Here is a 19,697-nt window from a genome sequence, read left to right on the forward strand (position 1 = left end):
CTCACTCTCTGTTTTCCTGGTGGCAGCAGAACATTGTAAATCTGACCGGCTATGCATGACTGTGCCTAAAAATGTCAGGTTGGGGGGTGGGAAATATTCTATGTTCATGCAATAATGGTCTGTTGGCTACTGGGTTTCAGTTCACAAAATTGGACTTAGAGAAAAGAGTCCTACAATGGTTTACTTCCTATCTTTCTGATATGAGTATTCCTCTGAGTACTTAATATCTGCCTTACTGTTATTTTAACTTGGCTAGTTCATAACCAATTTTCACTTAACGTGGGGAAAACAGAGATCATACTACTGAGCGGGTGATCAAATCTAAATTTTCCAAATTCATTTAGTTTTCAAGGTATAGAAATTCCCCACTGTCCATGAAGTAAAAAACCTTGGAGTACTTTTTGACTCTAAACTCTCATTTGCACCACATATCAAGCCTTTGGTTAAGACATCATATTGGAAACTATCAGGGTCATTTATCAAATCGCATTAGGGCCTTATCGTGGGCTTTGGGGGCCTTAACGCTTGCGATAAATAAAGCATTGCGAGATGGGTATGCAAATTTTCCAAATTTAGTCAAAGGGTAGGAGTTTGGGCAGAGTTTATGATAATGAGGGGGAGGGGTTGAAAGTTGCGTGCAATAGCGTAACACACATTATGGCATGTTTTAATGCTGGAAATAACTACACCTTTTCTCCTGGCGTTATGTTGATACTCCTACAGTGATATAAATAGTGGACTAATATGAGAGCCTTATAAAGAGTGTCTCTCTCTCTCGCTCTCTCCGTACCCCTTTTTTTTTTTTTTTTATCACGGGCGCTATTCATGCAAAAAAGATGAACCTGGGCCTAAGGATGTTAAGATGCTTAAAACCTTAGACTTTTCTAACTTTCATATGGTCTTACAAGTTTTAATATTCTCAAAATTGGATTACTGTAATTCTTTATTCCTATGGATGCCAAAATATATTTTGTGATCCGTGCAGATGTTTCAGAACTCTGCTGTAAGAATCTTAACGGGCATTTCAAAGTTTGAGCACATTGCATTGGTTACCAATTGAATATAGAATTCAAAACAACATTTTAACTTTAATACATAATGTCCTAACCCATGATGCTCGTGTTTGTCTTAATATTCTTCTAAATATTCACCATCCGGTTAGAAATTTAAGATCAGAGGAGCAGTGTTTATTGCTTATTCCAAATTACAAAATTATTTTGTCTAGTAGACCCCAGATATAAATTATTATCTGGTGCTGGTGGAACAAACTACCTTTATTATTTCATAAGCAGGCGTGCCCTAAGTCTTTTAAAAAACAGCTTTAAACATTTGTTTGAGATAGCATGTTTTAATATATGGTTGGTAGGAATATTAATTAGCTTTGTGAGCAAATGCAGGTCTTTTTATTTTTATTTTGTTTTAAAAAAAAGTTTTTTGTGTTTCTGTATTTTATTTTTGTTTTATGATGCCGAAATTTATGTGGTTTTGTTGCTAATAATTATGTATGTTTTTACTGTAAGCTGCTCGGAATTTTAGATGATGTGGTATATCAATATTTTTTAAATAAAATAAAATAAATAAATAAACAAAGGGGTGGAGGGTTTTAAAAGGGCTCAGGCAAGTGAATTAGACAAAGGGTTTGTATTTTATGTTTCATCTCTTCAGGCATTAAGTCTTGTTTAGTGCTGGGGAGGTTTCCCCAAATCAGAACTTTTCCAAACTCTGCCTGTCTCATTCTCTATCCCATTCATAACTCTGGCATCCTGCACCCTAAGACAGGCCTCTGTACTAATAATGCATGTTATTTACACTGCACTCCACGCGATAATTCATAGGAGTTAGTCATCTCTTCCTTAGAGAGTTAAAAACCTCGGACTGGGTACAGATAATGAAGCGACCTGCTAAAGGTCCCACAGTGAGTTATGGAGAGGAACTGAATTGGTACTCTGGCTTCCCGGCTGGGGGGGGACGGGGACCCACTTCCTCAACCATTCCTCCCCGGCGGAGGGGCGCGGTCCCTCTCACCTGTTGTACATCAAGCGTTTGAAGTCCTGGAACAGGGTGTCCTTGTTCTTATCAATGAACCCTTCCACTGAGTACCTGTGAGGGAGAGCAGCAGGTAGTATAATAATAATAACATAACAATGATAATAACAACACATTGTACTTATTCCATGCTGTACCAGACGGGGTGCTCCAAATATGTTACAGCAGGTAAAATACACAGAGAGAGCTCCAACGTTCATCAAATCTACCTTCAGTTCCACTATTACAGCCCAGCAGCTGTGCTTCCACCACAGAGCACCATGGACTGTATAACAGGGTACCATCAAGCTAGGGCCAGATAACATAGTAGAAATCTCATCTTTGACAGACTTTCCTCAAGCCAAATGACGTCAAACCTTCACCCAGGTGTACTGTGCTGCTTGTACGTCTCACTCTGCATGTAAAACTGGCAGCTAAAACCCTAATAATACATTCCTAAACGACTACCAGCACCTCACCTCGAGCTATTAGCTGAAATAATCGAATATTGTGAAGGCCTCCCCAAAGGTTCTCTCTCTCTCTCTCCCACCCCTCCAAATGCAATGTATATCACAAATTGCCTTACAGCTATTTTGGGCATATCGTACAGCTTAATACAAGGAGAAAAGGTATAGTTAAAAGCATGCGATAGCATGCATTATTCTATCACACAGTGCGAAATTACCCCTCATTTTAATTAATCCCATCCAAACCCCTCCTCAATCACCCCCCCTTCAAAAAATTTGCATTTGCACCGTGCGGCGAGACGATTATCTCATGCATTATGGCGTTAACGCATTATCACATGGGTTAAAGCCATAACACATTTTGATGAATGCCTCTATAAATTGTTATCAAGCTTCCCAATAATCCACACAGAGAACAAGAAAACCAGCAAAGTAATTGTCCAAAGCCTCCAGCCTCCCCATGCTCATTGAAGTTTGGTGTTTAACTATGGTCACTTCATACAGGTAATCCCAAAGCTTTCCTGGAAGCCTGATGGAGCCATATCACTGCTGTTAGGGTTGTAATTTCTTTATTTACATTTTGTCCATTGCTAACAAAGAAATGGTTGGCCCACTGGCTTGATATTTTACCATGTTTCTCTGGCTACCTGATGAGGAACACGCACAACAGAATAAACCCCAAGCTCTCCACCTAGCTCAGTTTCTGTTGGCTAGGCTAACCTCATCCTGGCTTTATTTCTGAAAGCAGGGCTACAAGTCCACGCATAAAACTAGGACTGGATTAGCCTGGCCAACTGAAATAGAATCAGCTGGTGACCTTGTGTTTTTCACAAGACGCAAACATGATAGGTGTTACACAGTTTGTGGCCTGGAAGGGGCAGGGCATGGTTGCCACTGATCTCTATTACACGCACTCTCAGCTGTAAACTTAGCAGTGAGAAGGGGAGACTTCAGCCAAGGAGCTGAACCCCAAGAATGGCTAAACCAGGCAAATCCAGTCCTGGTTTTATCCCGTTGCATGCATGGCCCTTGCTTCTGATTTGCCTGTTGATTTCCCTAAGAAGAGTAGGACTACAAGACCCAAGTGTGCAGTGGAGTGAAACCAAGCCTGGATCAGCCTGTCCAGCAGGAAGGGAACCGGTCAGTAGCCCCATCTCCTAACCACGATGTTTAGCTCTGTTCTCTTCTCAGTGGACTCTTTCTCACCTGGGCTGTAGAGATTAAAACCCAGAGTGAGGAAAAGGAAATGGCAGTGCACTGGACTTACGTGACATCTCCAGCGTAGTGCCTGATGCGGAAATCCCGGTTGAATGCCATGGATTTGTCAATAGCTTTCAGCTGGAAACACAGAAGCAAACAGAATTCAGAGACCCATTCCCAGCACATGGCGAAAGAGGTTCTGAAGCAGGAGCCCTTACGGAAGTGCCGGTGCGTGCCCGAGGCAGGGGGAATCTCTGCAAGGGGAGGGCTTGGAAAAAATGCAGGAGCAGATCCCGCACAGATCATTCCTTCCCTTCTCTTCAGTTCCCACGCTCCAGTCCAGATCACACGGCTGATGGTTAGGACCTAGAAATGTGAGTCTGCACTAAGGCCCAGTCTCGATTATGCTCAACACCTTTAGTCAATGTTATCCAACCGAAGGGGGTTGGTGGAGGTGATGTTTCTGTTCCCTAGCAAAGGCGGGATTTCCCTTGTCTGAGAGCCAAATAATACATTCCAGGCTATCGTATTCAGAATCTTTCACACCCTAGAGGCGATAGGGACATAGAAATAAATAAAATAAATAAAATCTTAGAACCTCTCAGCCCCAGAAGCTGGGAGAATCGGGTCTTGACCTTCAACCTGAACAGTGACAGAGAACCTGCCCAGTTGTGGAGGCACGCAAGGGTCACAGGTCCCAAATAAAACTCACTTCCCACTGATGCCGGCATCCGACAACCTCGCAGCTCCAGATATCTGGCACTTTAAAGGCCCCTAAGCTTGAGAAGAAAGCCCATAAAAAAACCAAAAAAAACCCAAAGAGGACCCCACCGCAGGAGGCAGCAGCGGACCGGGAAAAGAGAAGTGAGCCACGAGGGAGGGCCGGGGGAAGGAAGCTATTGCACAGCACCTCGATCTGATAGCACTGGATCTGAACTCATAAGCAGCTCCCAGCTTCCTTCTGGGCCGGAAGGAGAGCTCTGCTGCCTCCAGTCATCCTGTGATGTCTGGAGTCCCTGCCTTCAGGTCTCGATCTGGTCGATTCGGCATTCTTAGCTTTTCCAGGATCAATGAGACAGACATCATAGGTTACTGGATCAAAAACAGACCATATATGTATAAAGGTTTCCTCTATTAAGAGAGATGTTGGGAGAGAATCTCAAATGTTATTCCACAAAATTAATGGGATTTAACACCTGGAAAAAAAAAAAGAAATCTTGAAAATGTAACCTTGAAACAAACTTTTAAATGCAAATTTAAAAAAAAAAGGGAATACAAAGCTCTCCAAAGCAAAGCAAGCTATGAGGCTCTACAGGAAGATGTTCCAGGAGCCAGAGGAGAGGTTGATATTTACTCCATTCCCATCAGGCTTCAGCTGTGCAAGGCTTTCTCTGGCACTATCTGGTTGGCATATTGCAACGCTCTTCATGATTTCTTGGTTCAAAAACAGCACAGTCCTGGCAGAAAACTAAGTCTCCCACGAGAAGGGGGCCTCGGCTTCATGCCGGGCCGCTGTATTTTGGATTAGAAAAGTGGAAGACATGGATCCTTATCCAAAAACACGGCCGCAGGAATACTACTTTGTTAAAAAGGCCCACTCCGGTCCCAGCCCCTGCTCCTCCACTCCCCCTGCCCTTGCGTCACCATCACAAGAATGCAGAAGTTGCCCTACCACGTGCACCGCACCGTAACGTGCAGGATGCCTCAGCAACTCGCAAACGGGCAGGTTAATTTTCAATTTCTGGGCACAACACTTATTTTTAAATAAGAACAAGGATAGCGTCTGAACTCAAGAAAGAAAGCAGGGGACAAGCACAGGGGATCTCAACTGTAGAGCTGAGCAGTTGGTACGGATGGGCAGATTAGACAGGACGTATGGCCTTTTCGTGCCATCACGGTTTTATATTTCTATATAAACAGATTGATCAGAATATTTTTGGCCTTTTCTTGTGGCTCATTTCTTTCAACAAATTTAGGGAAAAAACAACTCCCTCCCACTTAAAAAAAACCCCAAAATGATAATCTTGTGTTATCGGGCAGTAAGTACAAGGATGTCTCCTTACTACCTTCCTGTGGCTCACTGTATCTTATACATGATGTTATTCGGGCAGTGTTCATAGGGATCTCTCCTTACACTTGATATTATCGGGTGAATGAATGCAGGGATCTCACCTTCCTGCAGTGTATCTGATTACACGTGATGTTACTGGGTCAGTGGATGCAAGGATCTCACCTTCCTGCAGTGTATCTGATTACACGTTGATGTTACTGGGTCAGTGTATGCAGGGATCTCACCTTCCTGCAGTGCATCTGATTACACGTTGATGTTACTGGGTCAGTGTATGCAGGGATCTCACCTTCCTGCAGTGCATCTGATTACACGTTGATGTTACTGGGTCAGTGTATGCAGGGATCTCACCTTCCTGCAGTGCATCTGATTACACGTTGATGTTACTGGGTCAGTGGATGCAGGGATCTCACCTTCCTGCAGTGTATCTGATTACACGTGATGTTACTGGGTCAGTGGATGCAAGGATCTCACCTTCCTGCAGTGTATCTGATTACACGTGATGTTACTGGTTCAGTGTATGCAGGGATCTCACCATCCTGCAGTGCATCTGATTACACGTGATGTTACTGGGTCAGTGGATACAGGGATCTCCCCTTCCTGCAGTGTATCTGATTACCCGTGATGTTACTGGGTCAGTGGATGCAGGGATCTCACCTTCCTGCAGTGTATCTGATTACACGTGATGTTACTGGGTCAGTGTATGCAGGGATCTCACCTTCCTGCAGTGTATCTGATTACACGTGATGTTACTGGGTCAGTGGATGCAGGGATCTCACCTTCCTGCAGTGCATCTGATTACACGTTGATGTTACTGGGTCAGTGTATGCAGGGATCTCACCTTCCTGCAGTGCATCTGATTACACGTTGATGTTACTGGGTCAGTGGATGCAGGGATCTCACCTTCCTGCAGTGTATCTGATTACACGTGATGTTACTGGGTCAGTGGATGCAGGGATCTCACCTTCCTGCAGTGTATCTGATTACACGTAATGTTACTGGGTCAATGGATGCAGGGATCTCACCTTCCTGCAGCATATCTGATTACATGGGATGTTACCGGGGCAGTGTTCATAGGGATCTCTCATTCTCACAGTGCATCTGATTACACTTGATATTATCGGGTGAATGAATGCAGGGATCTCACCTTCCTGCAGTGTATCTGATTACACATCATGTTACTGGGTCAGTGTATGCAGGGATCTCACCTTCCTGCAGTGTATCTGATTACACGTAATGTTACTGGGTCAGTGGATGCAGGGATCTCACCTTCCTGCAGTATATCTGATTACAAGTGATGTTACCGGGGCAGAGTTTGCAGGGATCTCACCTTCCTGCAGTGTATCTGATTACATGTGATGTTACTGGGTCAGTGGATGCAGGGATCTCACCTTCCTGCAGTGTATTTGATTACACATTGATGTTACTGGGTCACTAGATGCAGGGATCTCACCTTCCTGCAGTGCATCTGATTACACGTTGATGTTACTGGGTCAGTGGATGCAGGGATCTCACCTTCCTGCAGTGTATCTGATTACACGTTGATATTACTGGGTCAGTGGATGCAGGGATCTCACCTTCCTGCAGTGTATCTGATTACACGTTGATGTTACTGGGTCAGTGGATGCAGGGATCTCACCTTCCTGCAGTGTATCTGATTACACGTTGATATTACTGGGTCAGTGGATGCAGGGATCTCACCTTCCTGCAGTGCATCTGATTACACGTTGATGTTAGTGGGTCAGTGTATGCAGGTATCTCACCTTCCTGCAGTGTATCTGATTACACGTGATGTTACCGGGGCAGTGTATGTAGGGATCTCACCTTCCTGCAGTGTATCTGATTACATGCGATGTTACTGGGTCAGTGGATGCAGGGATCTCACCTTCCTGCAGCATATCTGATTACATGGGATGTTACCGGGGCAGTGTTTGCAGAGATCTCTCCATCTCACAGTGCATCTGATTACACGTGATGTTACCAGGTCAGTGGGTGCAGAGACCTCTCTTTCCCCCAGTGTATCTGATTACAGATGAAGTTACTGGGGCGGTGTTTTCAGGCATCTCACCTTCCTGCTGGTGTAGTGAGGGTGCGTGCAGAGCTTCAAATTCATGGAGTCCAGGAACATGATGTCAGTGACATCTCCCACCGTCAGACATGCCTCGTCCAGGATGGAGATGACTCCTCTGTGTGGCTGCTCCACCAGGTCTACAATAATCTGATTGTTGAAGTATTCGATCTGCAAGAAGCAGAGCAAACGGATTTAGGAGCTCCGCTGGGATAATATTCTTTCTCAGCAATCTCCCTGACAGCAGTGGTTACATCCTTCATTAATATGATCCCCTGTAATATGATTTTTAGTCAAACGAAACTGAGGTATTCCCTCCAAGTTAAATTATACTCAATATTTATGCCAACAATCTATAATTTAGTGTGTGGTGGGGGGAGTGTTTAAGTTAGATTCCTTTCAATTTTTGATTCCTTTTCTTAGACCAATGTAAGAATTATCATCAGGATTTGTAAGCTCTCAAGTTGGAAATAGGTCTCTTTCTTTCTTAGATAACGATAGGAAGACCAAGTCATGTTTCACAGTTTACAGAAGGAAGGCGAGCTCAGGATAGGTCTTCAGGTGCAGAGAGGTTGCCAGGGCAACAGAAAATAGGGTATCCTGTAAGACAGGTATAACATGCACTCATTCCTTCCTCTTCTCCCACACTAGCTTTGTGATCAACAATATAATACACAGGGGCTCAAAAATGAAATTTCAGATCTGTTAGTTAAAATTTGTAACCTATCATTAAAATCATTCATTGCACCCGAAGAGTGGAGAGTGGCCAATGTAACCTCAGTTTTTAAAGGGTTCTAGGAGGCTATTCGGGAAACTATAAACCAGTGAGCCTGACTTCAGTGCCGGGAAAAATAGTGTAAACTATTCTAAAGATCAAAATCACAGAGCATATAGAAAGACATGATTTAATGGAACACAGTCAGCATGGATTTACCCAAGGGAAGTCTTGCCTCACAAATCTGCTTCATTTTTTTGAAGGGGTTAATAAACATGTGGATAAAGGTGAACCGGTAGATGTATTATATTTGAATTTTCAGAAGGCGTTTGACAAAGTCCTTCATGAGAGGCTTCTAAGAAAACTAAAAAGTCATGGGATAGAAAGCGATGTCCTTTCGTGGATTACAAACTGATTAAAAGACAGGAAACAGAGAGTAGGATTAAATGGTTAATTTTCTCAGTGGAAAAGGGTATACAGTGGTGTGTCTCAGGGATCTGTACTTGGACTGGTGCTTTTTAATATATATATAAATGATCTGGAAAGGAATACGACGAGTGAGGTAATCAAATTTGCAGATGATACAAAATTATTCAGAGTAGTTAAATCACAAGCGGATTGTGATATATTGCAGGAGGACCTTGCAAGATTGGCATCCAAATGTAACCGACCCCTTCACAAATGGCAGATGAAATTTAATGTGGACAAGTGCAAGGTGTTGCTTATAGGGAAAAATAACCCTTGCTGTAGTTACACAATGTTAGGTTCCATATTAGGAGCTACCACCCAGGAAAAGGATCTAGGCATCATAGTGGATAATACTTTAAAATCGTCGACTCAGTGTGCTGCAGCAGTCAAAAAAGCAAACAGAATGTTAAGAATTATTAGGAAGGGAATGGTTAATAGAACAGAAAATGTCATAATGCCTCTGTATGACACCATGGTGAGACCGCACCTTCAGTACTGTGTACAATTCTGATCACCGCATATCAAAAAATATATTGTTGCCCTGGAGAAGGTACAGAGAAGGGCGACCAAAATGATAAAGGGGATGGAACAGCTCCCCTATGAGGAAAGGCTGAAGAGGTTAGGGCTGTTCAGCTTGGAGAAGAGACGGCTGAGGGGGGATATGATAGAGGTCTTTAAGATCATGAGAGGTCTTGAACGAGTAGATGTGAAGTGGTTATTTACACTTTCGGATAATAGAAGGACTAGGGGGCATTCCATGAAGTTAGCAAGTAGCACATTTAAGACTAATCAGAGAATGAGCTCTATGGTGAGCTGCGGCATTCTTTTAATGAAGAGGGGTGGCTAGATCTCTTCATTATCACCATATTTATAGTTAATTTTGAAAAACAGCAACGAAGGTAGGAGGGACTCTGCAGGAGGAGGGAGGCTGCCAACCCAGGCCGGCGAAAGCAGAAAAGAGGAGGGTCGCTGCCACGGGCCGCCACTGGAGTTCAGGCTGGGGGCGTGGAGGAGGGAGGACAACACCGACGCTGCCAACGCCGACGCCGGTGGCCAGGGCGGCGGCAGCTGAAGGGAGAAGGGACGGGGCGGTGCAAGTGGGAGTAAAGCGAGAAGGGTCGGGGAAAGCAAGGGGGGTGGAGCAAGAGGGGACATGGTGAGGGGGCACATCTCGTCCCTTGCCTCAGGCGGCAGATTGTCTAGAGCCACCCCTGCCTGAGAGCACTGTTCACCCATGCTCAAGAACCTTGCGTGTCCCATGTATGGGAGCCCTGCTCACCCATCCCTGAGAGTTTTGCTCACCTGTGTCCCAGGACATTACTTCAATACTCACTCACACCTGAGAACCCTTCTTGTTCATACTTGAGATCTCTGCATAGCCACACGCAAAAGCCCTTCCTGTCCATGCTTGAAATCTGATTACCCACACCCGGGAGCCCTGCGTGTCCATGCTCGAGATCTCTGCTTACCCACACCCGGGAGCCCTGCCTGTCCATGCTCGAGATCTCTGCTTACCCACACCCGGGAGCCCTGCCTGTCCATGCTCGAGATCTCTGCTTACCCACACCCGGGAGCCCTGCCTGTCCATGCTCGAGATCTCTGCTTACCCACACCCGGGAGCCCTGCCTGTCCATGCTCGAGATCTCTGCTTACCCACACCCAGGAATCCTTCCTGTCCATGCTCGAGATCTCTGCTTACCCACACCCGGGAGCCCTGCCTGTCCATGCTCGAGATCTCTGCTTACCCACACCCGGGAATCCTGCCTGTCCATGCTCGAGATCTCTGCTTACCCACACCCGAGAGCCCTGCCTGTCCATGCTCAAGATCTCAGCTTACCCACACCCGGGAGCCCTGCCTCCATGCTCAAGATCTCAGCTTACCCACACCCGGGAGCCTTGCCTGTCCATGCTCAAGATCTCTGCTTACCCACACCCGGGAGCCCTGCCTGTCCATGCTCGAGATCTCTGCTTACTCACACCAAGGAGCCCTGCCTGTCCATGCTCGAGATCTCTGCTTACTCACACCCGGGAGCCCTGCCTGTCCATGCTCGAGATCTCTGCTTACTCACACCCAGGAGTCCTTCCTGTCCATGCTCAAGATCTCAGCTTACCCACACCCGGGAGTCCTGCCTGTCCATGCTCGAGATCTCTGCTTACTCACACCCAGGAGCCCTGCCTGTCAATGCTCGAGATCTCTGCTTACTCACACCCAGGAGCCCTGCCTGTCCATGCTCGAGATCTCTGCTTACTCACACCCAGGAGCCCTGCCTGTCCATGCTCGAGATCTCTGCTTACTCACAACTGGGAGCCCTGCCTGTCCATGCTCGATATCTCTGCTTACCCACACCCGGGAATCCTTCCTGTCCATGCTCGAGATCTCTGCTTACCCACACCCGGGAGCCCTGCCGGTCCATGCTCGAGATCTCTGCTTACTCACAACTGGGAGCCCTGCCTGTCCATGCTCGATATCTCTGCTTACCCACACCCGGGAATCCTTCCTGTCCATGCTCGAGATCTCTGCTTACCCACACCCGGGAGCCCTGCCTCTCCATGCTCGAGATCTCTGCTTACCCACACCCGGGAGCCCTGCCGGTCCATGCTCAAAATCTCAGCTTTCCCACACCCGGGAGCCCTGCCTGTCCATGCTCGAGATCTCTGCTTACCCACACCCGGGAATCCTTCCTGTCCATGCTCGAGATCTCTGCTTACCCACACCCGGGAATCCTTCCTGTCCATGCTCAAGATCTCTGCTTACCCACACCCGGGAATCCTTCCTGTCCATGCTCAAGATCTCTGCTAACCCACACCCGGGAGCCCTGCCTGTCCATGCTCGAGATCTCTGCTAACCCACACCCGGGAGCCCGGCCTGTCCATGCTCGAGATCTCTGCTTACCCACACCCGGGAATCCTTCCTGTCCATGCTCAAGATCTCTGCTTACCCACACCCGGGAATCCTTCCTGTCCATGCTCAAGATCTCTGCTAACCCACACCCAGGAGCCCGGCCTGTCCATGCTCGAGATCTCTGCTTACCCACACCCGAGAGCCCTGCCTGTCCAGGCTCCAGAGCTCTGTTCACCCACTTCATAACTCAATATCAGTTCTCTGTTAGAAGAAAAGCTGAGAGGTGCAAGTGACTGAAAGAGGCTTAGGATGCTTGTCAACAGCAGCCCCATGGTTTCTAGAAACTGGAATCAGAGTATGTTTCACTAACTATGATAATAGATCTCATTAATCTTAGGTGCTAAGCCAATGTCTAGTGGACAGGAAAATGAAAAATGACAAATTAGAGGCATGAATGGGGGGGGGGGGGGGGAGAGGAAGGGTCTCCGTAGCAGTTAGATGGCTCTGCAGGATTGCATCCATACCATTATCCTGGGATACTGGCACAAGTCTGGCAGCCAGTCTCCGAGTACGGATTCTTCCTACCTATTTATAAACACTGAGGCGAAGCCAAGGGACACACAGGGGGTGTTTATTCTAGGATTCAGGTGACACTACTAGGAGGTTATTGCTTTCTGCCAAGAAAAGATTATCGCTGAAATACAGGGTTTTAAAACTCATAAACGGAGTCTGCGTGCAGCTTCCACCAATGACTGAAGCAGAAGCTCCCCAGGGAGCCACACAGTCTGCAGCAGGAATGGAGAGGAAAGTGGGGGGTTCTGGGGCAGGAATGGCCTGGGACTGCTCATGAACTAAGCTGGGGCGCGGGCTGTGCCAGCTCTCTGCTGGGGGGGGGGGGGGAGTGTTTACAAAGCTGCATAGCTGGCCAGGTGGAAAGAAGCCCAGAGGCGCAGGGAGTCCTGAAGGGGCACTCACCTGCTGCCACTCGATGCCTTCCCGCTGGTACTCGTCTTGCTCCTGGCGCAGGATCAGCTCAATGAACAGCTGCTGCAGTTTCTCATTGCAGTAATTGATGCAGAACTGCTCAAAGCTGAAACAAACAAGCAGAGAGGTCTACAGTGCAGGCGCCTTCACATACAGTACGTGTGTCCCGACTTTCACTCTGCCTGCACCACAGGAGCCTACGGATACACAGAAGCATAGAAGATGCCAGCCAAAGGTACAGAGAAGGGCGACCAAAATAAGCAAGAGAACGGAATGACTCCCCAAGAGGAAAAGCTAAAGAGGTTAGGGCTCTTCAGCTTGGAGAAGAGAGGGCTGAGGGGAGAGATGAGTCACATCTATAAAATCATGAGTGGAACAGAACGGGTAAATGTGTATTGGTTGTTTATTCTTTCAGATAATACAAAGACCAAGGGACACTGCATGAAGTTAGTAAGTAGCATATTTAAAACAAATCAAAGAAAATTATTTTTCACTTAATGCTGAATTAAGCTCTGGAATTCATTGCCAGAGGATGTGGTAAAGGCAATTAGTGTAGCTGGGTTTAAAAAATGGTTTGAACAAGTTCCTGAAGGAAAAGTCCATAAACAGTTATTAATTAGGTAGATTTGGGGAAAGCCACTGCTTATCACTGGGCATAAGTAACAAGGAATCTATTTACTATTTGAGATCCTGCCAGGTTCTTATGGCCTGGATTGGCCTCTGTTTGGAAACAGGATGCTGGGCTTGATGGACCCTTGGTCTGACCCAGTATAGCAGCTTCTTATGTTCTTAGGACCATTTGGGCCACTATTTCTGCCTGCTTACTGTGCTGTCATAGATCTCACTCAACCTGCGCTCTTTTCCCTCCCTCCACCCCTTAAGTTCCTTTGGGGGTTGATATACAAAAGATTTTACCCATCTAAATATGTAGGTCCATGTTCAAAAGCTTTTTAGATAGACAGCGTAACAGTTATTCGTCTTAATGGCTTACCAGGCTATATTTAACTAGTTATCTGGCTAGAATTTAGCCGGATAAGAAGGAGGCACTGCATGGGTGAGCAAGAGGCGTTCCGAGGAGGAGCAGAGTTAGCCTCTTAACTTATGCGGCTAACTCTGGTCGGGGCATAGGGCTGTCCTAAAGTTAGCCGAATAGACATAACCGGCTGATTTTAAGATAAGAACATAAGAACATAAGAAAATGCCATACTGGGTCAGACCAAGGGTCCATCAAGCCCAGCATCCTGTTTCCAACAGTGGCCAATCCAAGCCATAAGAACCTGGCAAGTACCCAAAAACTAAGTCTATTCCATGTTACCATTGCTAATGGCAGTGGCTATTCTCTAAGTGAACTTAATAGCAGGTAATGGACTTCTCCTCCAAGAACTTATCCAATCCTTTTTTAAACACAGCTATACTAACTGCACTAACCACATCCTCTGGCAACAAATTCCAGAGTTTAATTGTGCGTTGAGTAAAAAAGAACTTTCTCCGATTAGTTTTAAATGTGCCCCATGCTAACTTCATGGAGTGTTCCCTAGTCTTTCTACTATCCGAAAGAGTAAATAACCGATTCACATCTACCCGTTCTAGACCTCTCATGATTTTAAACACCTCTATCATTTCCCCCCTCAGTCGTCTCTTCTCCAAGCTGAAAAGTCCTAACCTCTTTAGTCTTTCCTCATAGGGGAGTTGTTCCATTCCCCTTATCATTTTGGTAGCCTTTCTCTGTACCTTCTCCATCGCAATTATATCTTTTTTTGAGATGCGGCGACCAGAATTGTACACAGTATTCAAGGTGCGGTCTCACCATGGAGCGATACAGAGGCATTATGACATTTTCCGTTTTATTCACCATTCCCTTTCTAATAATTCCCAACATTCTGTTTGCTTTTTTGACTGCCGCAGCACACTGAACCGATTATTTCACTATGACACCTAGATCTCTTTCTTGGGTTGTAGCACCTAATATGGAACCCAACATTGTGTAATTATAGCATGGGTTATTTTTCCCTATATGCATCACCTTGCACTTATCCACATTAAATTTCATCTGCCATTTGGATGCCCAATTTTCCAGTCTTACAAGGTCTTCCTGCAATTTATCACAATCTGCTTGTGATTTAACTACTCTGAACAATTTTGTGTCATCTGCAAATTTGATTATTTCACTCGTCGTATTTCTTTCCAGATCATTTATAAATATATTGAAAAGTAAGGGTCCCAATACAGATCCCTGAGGCACTCCACTGTCCACTCCCTTCCACTGAGAAAATTGCCCATTTAATCCTACTCTCTGTTTCCTGTCTTTTAGCCAGTTTGCAATCCACGAAAGGACATCACCACCTATCCCATGACTTTTTACTTTTCCTAGAAGCCTCTCATGAGGAACTTTGTCAAACGCCTTCTGAAAATCCAAGTATACTATATCTACCGGTTCACCTTTATCCACATGTTTATTAATTCCTTCAAAATGTGAAGCAGATTTGAGAGGCAAGACTTGCCCTGGGTAAAGCCATGCTGACTTTGTTCCATTAAACCATGTCTTTCTATATGTTCTGTGATTTTGATGTTTAGAACACTTTAGATAGATAGATGGGTAGATTCAGTGGTGCAACCTCACTGCTAAACATACCCTGCTAGTTAGCCGGATCTCTTTATCCGACTAACTAGCCGAGCTGCACAGCGGCTGAAAATGGACCCTTTCATGGTGGCTTAGCAGCAATAATTTTTATTGCGGAAAAAACCCACAATAAAAAACATCACTGAAAAATGGAAAAAAAAAAACACACCACACGATAGCAGCCCACTTTGCCCGGGGCCAGCATTGTGTTAATGGGCCACATGGCCCCCAAAACACCCCTCGTGCAAAACCCTCCCAGGAGTCTTGAAATACCCCCGCCCACCCTCCCATCACCTGTAGAGGCAGTGAACCTTTTATAAAGTGTAAAAAATAGATTTAAAAATTGGGTGGTGATGCCCCGCCCACCTTCCCAAACCCCTCCCCTTTGTTACGTATAGCCCCCAACCCCAACCCCCAATTCAAACTAACCCCTAATTCCCACAGTATCAGCCCCACACCATACAAAATAGTGATACCCTGGTGGTCTAGGGACCCCCCCTCGTATTCCCCCCCAGATCCCCCCTTACCTAAAAGATGACACTCTGTTGCTCCAGTAGCAGTCCAGATCACATGATAGGGGCAAAGACCAGATGGAAAATGGCGTTGACCAGCTCAGAGCTAGAGAGCGCTCTGGGCCACCACTGGACCACCGGGGTGTTGTGTTTTACATAAGAAAGGGTCCGGGGGGAGTGGTAGGAGGCTCCCTAGAACACCAGGGTGTCACTTCTTTCTAAGGGGAGGGGGTGGGTGGGGCCACTGACTACCAGGAATTATATTGTACGGAGGTTGAGGGGGCTGGGGAGTTGGTTTGAATGGGATGAGTATTTGGGTTAGGGGAACTATATGTAACAAAGGGGAGAGGGTTTGGGAAGGGAGTGGGGAGTCATCTCATGACCTTTAATACTATTTTTACACTTTTTAAAGGCTGCAACTCCTCTACGGGTGGCAGGGGGAGTGCAGGAGTCTTCCAAGATCCCCAGGAGATTTTGCCAATGGGGGGGGGGGGGGTGTTTCAGGCCACATGGCTCTTTATGAAGCATCCTAGGGACATTGGGATGCAAGTTAGTGTCCCGATGTCTCCAGGATCAGTTAACTCCGACTCCTGAAAAAATGGTTCAAATAAAGTGGCTTGCTTTTTTTGAGTCAAGCCATATTATTTTACTTGCATAGGATTACCTATGCATTAGCTGCTTTGCATGCAAAATGTAAATTTGGGCATACAAAACAACGAATTTCAATAGAGAGTTTAGGTTTTTTTGGGAAAAAACGCATGATATCGCACAATACTAATTTTACCCACATACATCTGGCCACACCAATGGCTGGCCTTCACCTACCTACTCAGATTCTGAGTGGGTAAATTTAGCTGGCTATAGAGCCCAAAATCTGACGGGTCAAAGCAAGAAGGCCTGCGCTCAGAACGGGTGCTCTTATTGAGTGCAAGTTTTGCTAACGCACGTGCAGCCATTGAAATGAGGGGGAACTCAGGGCGGCGTAAAAAAAAAAAAGAGCGAGCTAAGGGAGAATTGTGCGTTTCTGGTGCTCAAAGGAGTTTATTGCATCCGGCGCCCACAGCTGCAATGGGTGCTCAATACGAGCGTCCGTTTTGATCGCGCTTCCTTTTGTTTACTTTGCTGAGGCGCTGACTTCAATGCTGAAGTTTATTACATCAGGCACCCATTGCTGCGGGCGTCTCAACACTACGGTCACAAGAGAGGTCACAAGAAAGGTGCACCTCTTTTTGATCAAATCAATGCACATACATTTTTCTCCACTGCGAGCAGTAAATTCAGGAGTCCGGATGATACTAAGGAAGAGGACTCATTTATCGCAATACACAAGACTCATTCTTTAATGTTTCTCATGAGCCCTTGACTGCCAGTTAATTTTACTCCACCTGCGGAGCCGGAGTTGAATTCACCGCGAGAAACCATGATCCTATTAGGAGGATAACTGTAACTGAGATTTGAACGCTTCCTTTCATTTCACCTTTGTTTTTACCATGTATGTCCGGCAGCTTCTGTAATTTTTTCTTCTATGATGTTACTTCAATTTAAAAAAAAAAAATTTTTGAACTGAAAAAAAATTCACCGCGTTAAAAAAACGTGCATTGGGCGTCCAGCCTTAGGGCGTGCTTTCCTACATCGGGCAGCATTAGATAATGTCTTCATCTCTTTGGAATTTACATGCATCGGGCGCTAATGGGTGCGCATCTGTTAGGACGCGCGTTTTGAGTGCGCTAATCTCCTCACTGCATCAGAGGCTGTTGTTGCGGACCCAGAACGAGCTGGGCTGGGCTCATCTTATTGCATCTGCCTGTGGCTATTAAGCCCGAAATCTAACTGGTAAGTTTCAGCTGAATATCTAATTTACACGGTTATGTTTACCCACTCAACTGACTGAATAGTAATCCCTTTGATCTATCCCATGCATGTTTGAATTCTTAGGCTGTTTTGGCGCCTATAACCTCCATTGTTTCACGTGTTCCCCATCCTCTCAGAGACAAAGTACCCGTAGCAGGTCTGCCCTGCCTCTCCCTGTCTGTGGCACAGGATTCTAAGGACACAGAGTACTCTGCATTCGGCAGCGCCGTCTTGAGTCTCCACTGCTAGAACACAGGGCATTGGCTCCGCATAATATTTCAGTTCTCCGTTTTTTGTTTTTTCACTAATGAACTTTGTAAAACTTTGGCTCAAGGAGGCGACTTCTCCCAATTTCGGCTCCAGTTATCAGCCATGCTGGATATATACTCTGCAGTCACCCAGCAGTTTTAAATCACAAGGCTGAGTGGCTGGCCTTTCTGAGAAATGCCTTCCTGTTACAGGCCCAGCTAATTGGCCTTTCTGTCTCCTGCTTCACTTACTTTGTGCAAGTTCTTTGGCATCTGATTCAGGTGCCTTTCCTTGATGCACACTCTGATTGTTTGTCCAATAATTTGTACTGTATGCTCCTCTACAAGTGCTTAAGTGAAGGTCACCACCTTGTTGTATTTTTATACTTTTCTGATTTCTTTTTTTTTTTTTTTGACAGCTTTTCTATTCCCATTCTGATTGGCCTTTACTGATCACATGGTCCTGTTTTGGCGCCACCTTCGAAGGTATCTTTTTGGCAGCTTCATTCAGCCAGCTTACTGCTTAAACCGAACCTATTTCTCCCTCAGGAACGACCTTTTGTGGATCCTGGGCCAGCTGCCATTTTGTTGTTATTGTAATTTGGTCCGCTTTGTTTTATCATGTGATGTACAGTGCTTGCTCGCTCGTAGATGCAAGTCCTCCCCGATGCAGCAAAGGCGAAACCCGGTTCTGTGTTGGGAGGGGGGGGGGGGGGGCGAGTTCTGTTTCAACCTGTAGACAAGCAATTCTCGCATTAGGAGAATAAAGGTTTTTGCTGAGCTTTCCTAAAAACCACTTTATATCCAGCCCGCCTCTTTACCTCAGTTATTGTTTGCCGGTGGTCTCCGTTCACCCTGTCTTGCCTGGCGCAATATATCCGTCCCCATCTCTCTCTCCCTGTCTGCAGTCTGGCAGTGCTTGGATAGAGTATTTGTGCTTCCGGCCTAAAGGGCTCTTGATTCGTTTTCTCAGGGCATGGGGGTCATTCAGTGGAAGTTCGCTTGGCACAGTGGACTGGCCACATGGACCCCCCCCCCCCCCCCCATCTACCAGCTTTACAGACATTCACATTGAGGGCTGGAATTAGGCATAGGCAACGTAGGTAGGTGCCTAAGGTGCCAAATCCTGAAGGCCCCCAAAAACTGGGGCTCCCTCTGCTGCTCCTTGGTTTCCAGGGGCGAAACACCCCCTACCTATGGGCACATATCGCCCTGCTCACATTAAGGCAAATTTTTAAAAGCCCGGCATGTGCCAAAGCCAGGAGATCCGCGAGTACGTCGGGCTGGTGCGTGCCACGCAGATTTTAAGAAGCGCCCGAGCACGCATGCATCTCCCGGTACGCGCGTATATGGGAAAGGCAAAAAGGGGCGGGGCCTGGGCGGGACCTGAGCGGCACGGGTATGGAACATGAAATGTGCGCCTAAGTATTTTACGCACACAAGCGCGCGCCGGCGTCCCCCTACCGCATAACTTTACTTCTGCTACGGATGGCGTGTGAGTAATGGAACAAAAAAATGAGGCTATTTAGCGGGGTTTTAAGGGTAGGGGCTAAAAGGGTAAAAGGGTATTAACTAGGAGGGTCAGGAAGTCCTATCCTTTACCTGGGCGAAGTGGAAAAGGACCGGGGA

At 46.2% G+C, this 19,697-nt stretch overlaps 1 protein-coding gene across 2 annotated transcripts in view; it reads right to left on the bottom strand.

Annotated features, from left to right (window-relative positions):
- Positions 1–19,697, bottom strand: part of MYO1G (myosin IG) — a 377,606-nt gene that overhangs the window by 239,055 nt on the left and 118,854 nt on the right. For both annotated transcript variants that reach the window (XM_029588199.1, XM_029588200.1), the window contains exons 10-13: positions 12,829–12,943; positions 7,829–7,999; positions 3,760–3,830; positions 2,026–2,100 (exon numbers count right to left, since the gene is read on the bottom strand). In XM_029588199.1, coding sequence (XP_029444059.1) covers positions 2,026–2,100; positions 3,760–3,830; positions 7,829–7,999; positions 12,829–12,943 — 432 coding nt within the window. The remainder of the gene's footprint in view (positions 1–2,025; positions 2,101–3,759; positions 3,831–7,828; positions 8,000–12,828; positions 12,944–19,697) is intronic.

The sequence above is a fragment of the Rhinatrema bivittatum genome, chromosome 2 (assembly GCF_901001135.1).
Source record: "Rhinatrema bivittatum chromosome 2, aRhiBiv1.1, whole genome shotgun sequence".
In the NCBI taxonomy this organism is placed as follows: domain Eukaryota; kingdom Metazoa; phylum Chordata; class Amphibia; order Gymnophiona; family Rhinatrematidae; genus Rhinatrema; species Rhinatrema bivittatum.